Source organism: Mus caroli, chromosome 9 (assembly GCF_900094665.2).
Source record: "Mus caroli chromosome 9, CAROLI_EIJ_v1.1, whole genome shotgun sequence".
In the NCBI taxonomy this organism is placed as follows: domain Eukaryota; kingdom Metazoa; phylum Chordata; class Mammalia; order Rodentia; family Muridae; genus Mus; species Mus caroli.
Window position 1 is genome coordinate 74,002,482 of NC_034578.1, and position 13,188 is coordinate 74,015,669.

Below are 13,188 nucleotides of genomic sequence, written 5' to 3' on the forward strand. Positions count from 1 at the left end.
GTGTGTGTGTGTGTGTGTGTGTGTGTGCAAGTCAGGTAGATTCCATCTCTTAACATAGGATTTCCCCTATTTCCTTTAGCACTTTGAACTACTATAGCACTAGGTATTTGCTACTTTAACGATTTCTGCTTTTAAAAAAAAAATCACAAAATCTGGGTAATCCTTCTCAGTAAGATATCAGACACACAGCAATTCTAATACTTTTTATTGAAAACGTATTTTTCAGCATGATAAGCCAGAATACGTGTAATTCATCTGTTGGTGTTTTAAAGATTTTTACCACTTATTTAATGTTGGTTTTCCTTTAAAAAACAAAACTGGTCTCTATGACATAAAGCTTGCCAGAGAAATTACTTTCAATTTTATTTCCCTTAGGATAACAAATGATTTAAGTAAGGAAACATAAAGAAAATCCCCTAACTATTATATTCCTGTAGAAACAAAAAATATTTTTGAGAGCCAATAAGTCACAGAATAACTCTTAGAAATGGCTTAAAGATTTCTGGGTTTAATAAATGATACATTTTGATTAATTAACTTGATGAAATATAACCTAGTAACAAAAGGAATCCTGAGGACCACCTAAGAGTGACAGAAATTACAAATGTGGTATCTTATATGAAATAGGAATTTGCCATTACCTGGAATATGCACTCTTCCAATTTAATTCTTTAAATTGTTATGTTGAAAGAAATCAATCAAAATTTGATTTATAATTTTCAAACTAACATTAGCCAAATTTGAGATTAAATTTGTACAGTTGCCCTGTTTCAACATTTTATTTTGGAAAAAATAAGGCTATTGTGGACAGATGTCCAAACCCACAGCAGTGCTAATCCCCAGAGCCTTCCTTACATTAACTCTGCATCTAGACTGTGAGGAATGGGAAGGCATCACCGAGAAGCGTAAGGCACACTTATTTTCTCAGAAACATTGGAAAGCATATACATAGTTCCTGTTGAGTCCATACCTACAGGACGCATACTATGTGGGCCAACCCTCTCTTAACTCCAGCTCCAACTTGACCTTCTTCCCTATCTTAATGTGGATAACCAGAAACATCTAAAATTCCAATAATGAGACTGAGAGCCTAAGTTTATTTCAGTATTTCACCATTCCAAGTGAGTGGCAAAGAATACCAGGACATTTCTCTGGATTGTTTCATCTTGAGGAGGACGCTGAGGCTTTTCGAGTGGCCAGGGGATACAGAAATACTTCTCCTCCTCCAAAGTCTTTAACTTTGCGTGTTAGCATTGAAATTTTTTTATGTTTCTCTGCTGTCTGATGTTCAGTCACTAGTGCCAGCTCTTCTCTAGTCCTCTTCTTTCTTTATAGGCATGGAATTTTTTATCGTGGCACTCACAGGCTCTCAAAAGTGACTGTACTGGCCACACTCCGGTGGCTGCTGTTGCTATTTCCAGCATAATACACACAAGTGTCACTTGGTAGTGTATGATAATTTTCTTTAAAAGACAACTCGTTTTCCTACTCTCCCGCTACCTCATAGTTGGGCCTCATAGTTGGGCCTAGGGGAGACCCCTTGAGCTGGTATCCAAGCTTGGGAATGAAGGAGAAAGTGAAGGAGAAGCAACAGTGCAGATGGAAGCTTGGGTGCAGGACCCTCCCTATCTGAGGCTTTGCATGAGGAGGATAGGGAGTGACTTTTGCCAGGCTTATGCCACTGTCACTTTTGGACTTGTTGGTCATATTTAGTAAAGAATAAAGAATTGCCCATTGCCGTTAAAGTTTCTAGGTCAATGTTGTACTACATTGAACCAAAACCATGAAAGATAAGAAAGCGCTTCATTTTCCGAGGTACTGAAGAGTTTAGGAAAATACATATGAAATAGATGACTATGTCCTGAATGGTTACCTAGATGATTTTTACCAGTTGGAAGCAAACTTAGCAGGTAATTTTAAGGGGAATGGATTTATCTGAACAGTTTATAAGCCATTTAAAATTAAATTGGTTTATATTTTCAGCACAGTCTTTCAGCAAGTGCCAGTGTATGTGAGGTTATAAAAATTAGAGATGATATTCATAGTTTTAACAGCTTATTGTCTAGCTCAGTGAAACTTGTTTCATTTTATTCTGTTTCTTATCTCATGTTGATGATAAAGGAAAGAATTGGTGTCTGTGGAACAGATTTGGGGAAGAAATAAGAATAGAAAAGATGGACCCTAGTATTGGAAAGCCAGCTAGCAGGTATATGGTACATGAGCACCTCACATTACTTCAGAAATGTACTTTTTAACAGCCGTTGTGAAAGTCTATCTCTGCTGATCACTTAGGTCCCTGAACTGGTCTAGTTTTGCCAGTTACTGTCCCAGAGCGATGGCTAGAACTTTAAGAACCTTGACTCAGTGACAATGAGAATGTCAAACATTCTGGTTTGCTCTTGCCATTCTCCCACAGATGTAAGAAGGTTCTGAGGTGAACACACACTGACCCAGCCTCCACCATTCCTGACCCAGACTCTCTGACACCATCCAGACTCACTGTGCTGTGGCCAGCTACCCTGTATGTCAGCGTGGGGAAAGGGGCCATTTTTTTTGTCTAATATGTGAATTATAGAAGTATCTAACTGTGATTTCTTTGTTTTTGTTTTTGTTTTTGTTTTTGTTTTTAAGAGAGATCATGAAATGGAGAAAATCTGAGAAGAGCTGATGGAGGGACAATAGCATGTTTAAGATATATTGTGTGAAAAAAATTAAAAGTAAGGAGAAAAAGAAAACAAACCGATTATGTCAAATTACTAGGGGGTTATCAAAATCAGTCAGTAAAACATAATTAGTGATGAAGCATTCAGATGATCAAATGCACTATTATTTTCTCATCAAAATATTTAGGGACTTTAAAAGTTAGTTTGTAATTCATAAAATGCTATTTTGTTTAACTTTCAACATACCATAGAAAATTTATGTTGTCATTATTATTTGTTACTTTTGTCAACTAAGTTCATTTACATTGAATGACTGAATAAATATTCTTGTTAGAGTAACTGTGAATATTTTTATCCTTACCAACTTGATATCTAATGTACTAGTTTGGCTATGGGTTTCAGTTGACATGTCAGCCTTCCTAACATTTTCATACTTTCTAAAGAGTCGCACCTCAGATGTAACATCAAATTATTGGCATGGGGTCAACCAACGGGGGAAATAAAAATGCTTATTTCTTAAATTTTTTGAGTTTACTGAATGTGTTCACATGTCTGTCCTGCATGTATGTATGTGTACAACATTTATGCCTGGTGCCTGCAGAGTCAGAAGATGACATCAAATTCACTGGAACTGTAGTTACAGGTAATTGTGAGCTGCCATATGGGTGCAGGGAACTAAAACTGTGTCTTCTATAAGACTAGAAAGTATTCTTAATCTCTAAGCCAACTCTCTGGGTGCTACTTTCAACAATTTCAACTGAACCAAATATAAAAGTAAATTCTTAATTTTCAGGTTTTTTTGAAAACTGGTAATTTTTAATCCAAGATATTTCCAAGATTTATAAATAAATGTAATACAATGAGGTTCCTTGGAGCTATTTGGTAAATCCCCAAGCACTTGAGTATTAAATATGGTAATAACGATCTTATACTGTTAATTTGATTTAATTTGGTTTAGTTTAGTCTTAAGAACAGAGTAGAACTTTCAGGCTCATCAAAAACATGTAAACTCCATCAGCCAGTACGTGAAAAGCTGCACCTTTCAGTAGAAAATAAAATGCTAAGAATGATGAAGGTCTAAATAATTTGGTCTTCATAGACCTAACCCATTTCAGACTGTACTCTTACCTCAAAGTTAAGGAAATCAAAGTAAAAAACACAAAGAAGGAGAAAATTACCTAACAGTGTATAAAAGCAGTCCCTTGGCATCTTACTGCAGCCTGCTTTGCTAAACACATACTGAGCACTTTATAATACTCATGAAGCTATAAGATCTGGACTCAATGGTAACCATCATTTCATGGAGGGCATAAGCAGTAAGACCTTAATATCCAAACACTCTGGCTTCAGTGAATGTTCTAGCCTATAGATAGATATATGAATAGATATATGAATGTATGCACATATATGTGCAAATGTATAGGACTTGATGTAGAAACCAGGGCTTGCACATACTAGGCAAACATTCTACTCCTAAGCTCAATACCAAGCCCATATATACTTTTAAAAATCTCTTCAACAATAGTGCTTCTGCTGGCTCAGAAGACCCACCATAAATATAAGCTTGCATGCAGCCAACAGTAATTGGTTGTTTCCCCACCCCCACCCCCAGGAACTGTCAGTGTTCTACTTTCTCCCCAGTATATGCTTCTAGCCCACTTGCTACTCTTATTTTAAAATTTTAGCTGACGTTAGTATTTATTAAATTACATCGTGTAGAATCAAATACCTGATTACTTAACCAAAAGTTTCTCTAATTTCCTGAATTTAGAACATGCTGCATTAAAAAAAAGTTGATGAAATAAACATTGCAATGACCTCACTATCCTTATGAATAGTGTGAATCTTCAGAAGAAAGATGCAATGTGTTTATCACAGCTTCCTCTGGCATCTGCTGACATATGGTTCTTGTCTGCTACCCATGGAAGCCTACGTGTGGAGTCCAGGCGAGCTCCCTCTCAGACTTCTCCTTTTTGCTCCTTCTGCGTCTGCTCACCATTCTGCTTGTGCCAGAGAGAATATGTTCACTTGCCTTTTGGTTGCCTTACCTAGGTTTCCCCTCCAAGGGGGCCATTCACAAATTCACAAAATTATCTTCTGGCCCCACCTCATTGACATACTTGTATTCCATGTTGTTGCCAATCACAATTCATGGAAAATATGCTTGAAGGAATTTCTGAGTTAATTTTTCAATGTAATATATGTATTAATTCTTTGAGAATTTCACACCACGTATTTTGGATCATATTTACCCCCCATTCTTTCTCCTACCCTGAGGCCTACCTCCAAATCACAACTCCTTGTCTTCTACTTTTTTTTTTATGCTGCACATGTTCATGGGTATACGACCATCTACTGTAGCACAGTCAACTACTTATTGGCAATAGCTTTGAAGAAAACTGACTCTACCCTTCCCAGAAGCCACAGACTATAAATAGCTCCTCACTTAGGGGAGAGAGACAATGAATCCTTCTCCCCTTCATGAAAGTATGTTAACTAGCTTGATCTTGGACATGTTTTATGCAGACAACCTCAGCTTCATTCAGTTCATTAGTGCAACAGAGTCTTAAATTTATTGTGAATATCTTCATAAAAGCCACTGATATTCCTCTAACTGAAGTCCAGTAGACTATCACAGACCAATTGTGATTTCAACCAAAGAATAAAGCTAGGATACCAAATCAGGGAGATAAGACTTTACCCAGGAATTAAGCATGTTTCAGCACTCATTTTCTCAATCCAGAGTAAAGCCTTCCCAACACTTATATAGACACTATTGCCAAATAATGAGAGAGATTTTGGGGCTAGGGTGCAGTGCATTTTCTCAGTATTCTGGCATTCCTATAATGGTTTGACAAGTGTAGAAATAAATCAATAATCAACCAATAACTCCACTAAAATGTATAGCCTTCAACCATAGGATTTTACATCAATAATCCTCTTATACTCCATCCTGTGCTGAAGATAATTTTAAGTGGAGGAAATACCAGTTATTCAGAAATAAAATTACATAAACTGTTCATTCTTATTGTACTTTGAGTCAGTCTAATGTCATTTATTGGATATTATTTGTACAGTCATAAGGCTATGTCATTAGCCTATCTATGGCTTCCAGTTCAGCTCAGTTTGTGTTGATCTTATGTCCTTCTTCAAAAAACTTACCTTAGTCCTATTCTCTTCCATTTGAGTAGTATTTAAGACAATTTTAGCACTTAAAACTTAGCATTCAAGCTATTGTGCCCAAAAAGTCAGATTCTATTTCTATGCCTTCTGTAGTAATTAGGTAATGGAACTCTTGTAGGTCAGCTGAATTGTTCCTGCTGCTTTCTTAGAAATACTTAGCAACGAGGCATTTTAAACTCTCCTAGAATGCTAATCAGTCTTTTTTTTTTTTCATTTATAAATCTCCACAAAAACTTTTAGGCAAACAAATATTCAGGAACCAATACATGTTCAGAATGAAATGTTTTGTTGTCTGCAGTGTTGAGTAGTAGCTTGAAAAACTTTATCACATATTTTTCTAAACTAGAATAAATCACAAAAAGCCAGGAAGTTAAAGTTTGAAAAGGAAACATTAGAAACAATCTTGAGGAAGATCATACTAATATTTACCAAAGATTGGGCTCATTGTGGCCCTCGAAGAAAAGTCAAGAATAATCATTAAAATGAATTTTACCTTGAGCAATGCTAAAGAGAAGAGAAGAGAAGAGAAGAGAAGAGAAGAGAAGAGAAGAGAAGAGAAGAGAAGAGAAGAGAAGAGAAGAGAAGCCACCATCACCATCACCACCACCACCACCAACACCACAGCAAAAACCACAAGGGAAAATGAGTTTTTCCAATTGCATAAAGTTAAGATTTTATGTTACTAAAAAACATGAAATGAGCCATGCTGCTAAAGATTTTGTCAGAGTGGCGTAAATGACCTCAAAATATTTCTTAACTGTGCATCGCTGAAAAATAGCTCTTGGTAGGAGATTAACCATCTTTTTCTTTTCTTTTCATGTTTGATGTGAATTGGCTAAAGTTACCTGGACCTGCTTATGATGCAGACTATTGGGATAGGGGAAATAGACAAGGCTCTGCAATGTAATGAACCCCAGGGCAGCACTTTGTTTGTTCATTCTCAGTGGGACTTGGGCTCACTCAGTTTTACTTTGCTTGACATTGAGTGATGGTAGGACCCAGAACACCATGCTGTTATGGGAATTCAATGAAATGAAGTATGAAGGTATTTGCATGCTTGGCACACATCTGCCCAGGAAATGTCACCTAGTATTATTTTCTCTGATACTAGTTATGTTCTAGCAAGGCTGGAATCTAAATTGGAACGTAACTGGGGTGATCGTATGCCTGTAAACCAAGCTTGGGTTCGATATTTAATAGGCATTAGTTAATTTACAATTCCTCTAGCAGCAGAATGCTAAAAGCATTTGGGCAGCTGAAGCTGATGTCTTTATTGTTGACTGACAAGCTCCACCACAGTGCCACTGCATTCCACTCTGCTTTGGATTCTAGTAGATCTAGAGAAATAGCTCAATTTAAAAGTGTATGTGCCTGGGAAACACTATATGCTGAGTGGTGTTTGCAGTCCCTAGAAAGGTGGAAGCTTCCTTATGCAATCTGTGCAATAACACGATGTGAAGCAAGAAAATACTAATAAACAATTACATAAATGAGTGTGCCAGGTGTTCAGGCAAAATTCAAATATATTATTTAAGGCAATTTGAGGACTTTTGAGGACCTCTCTTTTCTAATGATCACGGAATGCATACCTGAGGTTCCAAGTATTTATTTTATCCTTATATGATAATGAGTAGTCTAAGAGAGGCCATCAAAGTTTTGATGAATTCACAAAACATTTCCTTTCAAAATCAAAGAATAGCCAAACACGATAGCACAATCCTATAATCTCAACACACAACTGGTTTTAGCATATTTGTGAGATAAAGGTTACCTGGCCCCAATGTAGTAAATTCCATTACAATCTGCCTTATACAATAAGACAATATCTTAAACATTACAGATAAAATAAATAAGTAAAGACAAATAAATTGGTGTATTGTGTCAAAGAGGCAAAACAGTCTAAACTATTCAACAAGGAAGGATTTATTTTAGCTCATGTTTTTGGAGGTTTTAGGCAGTCATGGGGAGAGGGCAGGTGGAGCCAGCCATTCCCACTTTGATGACCAGGAAACAGAGGGGGAGCAAGAGGCCAAAGAGCAAGCTTCCCACTTTCCCCTCTTCTTATTGTACGGGGGCCTTAGATTATGTGATAATGCCACTTACTTTTAATTACTCTAGTTAAGATAATTAATTATCTTATTAAGTTTATTACTTAATTAAAATAGTCAATCGATTGTTTTAATTAATTCTTTAACTATGTGTTAATTAACAAATAATTTCGAAAACAACAACAACAAAAAATCGTCCATTCATTTCTGGAAGTATACCCTCCTCAATCAAATCAACTTGACATCAAGTTTTGCCACAGAACACATTGAACAACCTTTCAGCAGACATACGGTTTTCTGTGAGATCACTGACAACGAACCAGAACATCACTCATTGTTTGAAGGGCACACACAATTTTCTAGGTATGTAATGGGCATTACATTTAGGAATTTGTCTTTTTAATTAGTGAGAAAAATGTCTCATTTTCGTGGCCTGAAAAGTCAAAACTATATTATGGCTCAGATTTCTTTAAGCATGCACATCAATTCACCTGTAAAAACACATGAACAACCACAAAACAGAAAGAACACTTACTGTCATTTCATTCATGCTGAGAAGCATGGGGCTAGGTGGCAAGGTGCCAAGGCGGAATTTGAATCCTTCTTCTAAGGTCATTCCCCAGAATTGGCTATAATTCTGTGCTGTCCATCTACCTTACAAATGAAGCAGAAATATGCATAGGTCACATGATATCACGCTTACAAATACAGGTGTATTTCTAGATCTGAATAGTATATAGTAACAGGATCTCAAAATATGGGAAATATCAGTACAGGGTAGATATTCTTCATACAGATCCAGCACTGATTATTCTACAACGAAGTACGTAAAACGCTAGTCTAGAATTTGACCCATCTCAGTTATGATTGATGTAAGAATCATGAGGCCAAATAGTTATAAGTTGAAACCAGGAATATGAAATCTTAATATTCTATAAATGAATTAAGTATAAGGCTAATATATGCAGTTTCTTTGAAATGTACTTAATTGCTTTTTAGAAAGAAATTTGACTCTACAGACAAGTACTTACAGGTTTAAATAGGACAATTGGTGCCTTTAGAATTTATATTCAAAATTTATCAATTAAAAAGAAGTACCCATAAAAAATTGAAAGTTAGCTAGCTAAGCATCTTAATTTTTGCAGTATTTGAGATTGAATGTAAGACTTCATATATGCAGGCGGCAAGTGTTCTACCATTGAACCACAGCTTTGTAATCTTCATTGTCCTTCTTTAAAAAGATTATATTAGCAACTGTTAATAAGACATTAAGATAAATGTGTTAAGGAATTAATTTGTATCCTGTGTTAACCATTATTAACAGTTACTGGCAAACATATTAAGTCCACTGTTTAAAATTAGCTATTAAAATGCAAGTTTTTCTAAAGAGAGATGGCTCAGTGGTTAAGAGCGCTGGCTGCTTGCTTTTCCAGAAGGCCTGAGCTCAATTCCTAGCAACCCACATGGTGGCTCACAAACATCTGTGACGAAATCCAGTGCCCTCTTCTGGTGTATCTGAAGACAGGTACCTGCATTCATATAAATGAAATAAATCTTTTTTTATAAAAAAAAAAATTCCTTTACTACCTTGCCTTTTAAGAATCCCTAATTTCATAATGCAATGTGGAAAATTGAACTTCGAGTTCTCCAGTAGGTGACAGTGCCTGAAAACTGCACATCTGACAGGCATCTGAACATCACTCATCCAAATCATTCCCACGGCACTCAAATCTTTTCAGTATTTAAATCAGGTCCATACTGATGTGTTTGTTATCAAAATTACCTATAGTGTGATGGGCTCCTTTGACTGATTAAAATTCAACTAAATTTTCAGTAATATTTTTAAAGCAAAATCGGCAACACCTAAGAAATTCCAAGGTGGAAACCTCTGGATGTGTGTTATGCATGATCGTGTTGTTTAAAAAACAAAGACAACTTGCTTGGATGAAGTCGGATGGGGGTGCAGGGAGGTATCTGATCAGTAGTCTTCAAATTGGTCAGATACATCAAGGGGTCACTTAAGTTCGCACTCAATTTAATGAAAGGAAGAATCATTTTAAAATTTAAGATAGAGGGATGGATCTGGAGGGTGGACCGTGCCTTTAACCCCACCACTCAGAAGGCTCTATGAGTTCAACACTAGCCTAGGCAATAGTGTGAGTTTTAGACTAGCCAGAGATGCAAAGTGAGACAGTCTGGAGAGGTTGTTCAGCTATAGTTAAGAGCATCTGCTTCTCTTGGACTAAAATTCGGTTCTTAATACCCACATGATGGCTCAGAACCTTCTGTAACTCCAGAACCAAGGAATACAATGGCCACTTCTGACCTCTGCAGGCACCAGGCACATGTGTGAGATGTACATATATATGCAGGCAGGCAAAACATTCATTTATATAATAAGTACATAAATCTTTAAAAACAACAATAATAATAGTATAGAGATCTGGTTCCTGGCTGACAGTATGTAGGACTTCACTTCACCTAGAGCTCCTGCAATCCTCCTCAGATTTCAATTCTGAGGATCAGAAATTGTGTTTTGAGACCAGGTAAGTGAAAGAAGATCAAGATAAAAAGACATCAGTACAGGAAATGAGAGAAAGAACTGCAGATCACAGAACTAAGACAGAATGGGCTTTTGCCCACCAAGAAGTCGGGGCATAGAAAAATACCCAGAACTGGCATGGAATTAGATCCTGCCAGGAAGGAGCAGGAAGACTTCAGCACCTGGACCGGTCAGAACTTGGAGAATTGATTGACTCTGCAGGAAACTCCATGGGTGAACTCGACTACTAAAGAGGAAATTGTAAAGAAATTGCCATGTGAGCACTAGAAGAGGGTGAGGAAATCTGAGATGGAGAGATTCCCAATGCTCATGATGATCTCCACCAACGACTGAAGGAGCACGTGACCAGCCTGTAGGCCCACAGAGCCAGGCTGAGGGAAGAGCCCAATAGTTGCAACAAAAGTGAATTCAACCTGCCCAAATCCACCATCACGTGACAGAGGCACAGTAGCCCTCACACACAGCTCTGGAGAAAGGATTAGGGATCATAAAGCTGAAACATCTGTGCAGCTCATTATCAACCCACCCTCTCTATTACAGAAAGAGCAAGAGATCCACTAGGATTCAGGGGAGAGTGTGACAGCGCTTACCTGTGTTTTGTTTTGTTGTTAGCTTCATTTAGTTGTTTTAGGTAGAGTCTTATTCTGTAACCCCGGTTGGCTACATCATACTTAAATTGACCTCAAATACTGATCCTCCTCCATCGGCCTATCCATTACCGGGATTACAAGCTTCAGCTCTCGAGCCCGGTTGAGTTTTTAGCTTTAAAGTACAGAGTCTGGAATGTTTGCTTCACAGTTTCAGATAAATATAACAGGTATGGATCTCCTTTTATCCTGCTAACTCACTTAGAATTATTTGTGCAATTTTAACTTGGCATTGTGTTCTGGCCTTTTATAATGGCACAGCATGTTGGCTTTTTAAGAGAATAAATCAGTTTAAAGCAAAAAAAAAAATATATATATATATATTCATATTTTCAGCAATTCCATGAAAGATGCTTTTCATTGCTCATCTCCATACAAAAGAAAGCACAGACAAGTAGGACCTGGTGGCTCATGCCTCTAATACCAGAGCTTGAGAACTGACCATAGAAGAGGATGTTGACTCAGACAACAGCCTGGAGTATGCAGCATAATGCTGTCTCAACAAACAAACAAGCAAGAAAATAAATAGTAGATAAATACACACTAAAGTATATTATGCACAATAAATACAGATCTGAGCTTAAAATACAGTAAAGGTTTAGGGAAACGACATTTTCAAGCAAAGCTTGTGTGTTTGTAATTCACATGCTTTAATTTTTTTTTACAAAAGTAAAAAGCCCATGCCTCATATGTATGCCTCCATTGTACTTAAAACAAGTAAATGAGAGAAGAAAAGCTCTTCTTCTGAGGAATGCAGGTACCACAGAGCATCCAAGGTCTTGAGAATGCCTTCTTCCCATCCTGTGTAGGAGTGGTTCCTGTGCATGCTGTAACAGTAAAAAGCTTTTCTCTTATGGTTTCTTGGAAATTTGTGCTGCATAGGTCCAGCATTTAAATCCTTTGAGAAACCTGACTGGGGCCATTTATCATGATGATACAGACTCTTGTGTTTGTTATGTCTTTTCAATGATTTGGATATAATTTAGGCACAGGAAACCATAATTGGTTTCCCTAGAAATACTCAAATGTCATCAAGCTATCTCCCAAAACACTGGTTAAACAAACACATCAGAGAACTTAAGAATGACTTCAGAATATTAATGTCAATGAATAATTTTGTTCTTTCAGGGCTAGAAATAAACTTTCATGTCCAAAAAAAATGTGACTTTCTGTACTTTATGTCTTCTAAGAAAATGCATTAGATACATTGAAATTCAGTGCTACCAATGTCCTGGGAGACATAAAATGTTATGCCTAAAGAAATACTAGTTATATTTTTTAAATGTATCTTAAGGGCCATTGAGATAGGTCAGGGGGCAATGGCACTTACTACCAAGACTGATGAAGGTAGCTCCCTCCCAGGTGTCCACATGGTGGAAGGAAAGAGCCGACCCTTCCAATTTTGCCATAACTATTAGCATCATACTACAACCACGCTATTCCCACACCCCTACACCACACAAAATTTTAAAATATAATTTCAAAACACCTTTTAAAGATATGTATCTGAAAATTCCTTCACTTTTCTAGTTGCTTCAAGGTGGTCTTTTTACATTTGGTATTTGGAGGAATGTCAATAAAGTATTGGTGGCTTCTAGACTGATAAATGGCGGAGGGGGAATGTTAGAGCATAGGTTAGCCAGGTTATTCCCTTTTCATTCCAGTCTGTAAAGAAAGCAACAGTAGGAGCCTACATCTTATTTCCCTGTGTATAAGTGGAGAAGTGACCAAACTTGAGGGTCTTCAGCTGACAGGGCTTGTTCCCAGTGTTTCTTAGCCATCCTTATATCTTCAAATTGCTAGCTACACAGTACATCTCTACATGTCTTTGGATATCACTGTAAGTGATATTTATTAAATGTCAATCAATTCCATGAGATTTTAGATTAGCACAATATTAAAGGTACTGTCAAGATAGAACTCCATCTGACTGAGTTCATAGTCTATCTACCTAGGGGAGCCGCATGTGGGTTTGACTTGGTTAAGGCAACAACAGAGAGAAACTCATCACAACCAATCAGTCTTAATTTTACCTACCACATCTGCAAGGGAATTTTACCTACCACATCTGCAAGGGAATTTTA

The 13,188-nt window shown here is 37.0% G+C and overlaps 1 protein-coding gene across 1 annotated transcript in view; it reads right to left on the reverse strand.

The window, feature by feature from the left end:
* The window catches only part of Tinag (tubulointerstitial nephritis antigen), an 89,400-nt gene that overhangs the window by 58,076 nt on the left and 18,136 nt on the right, over positions 1-13,188 (reverse strand). Inside the window, exon 4 of the mRNA XM_021172721.1 lies at positions 8,430-8,544. Coding sequence (XP_021028380.1) covers positions 8,430-8,544 — 115 coding nt within the window. The remainder of the gene's footprint in view (positions 1-8,429; positions 8,545-13,188) is intronic.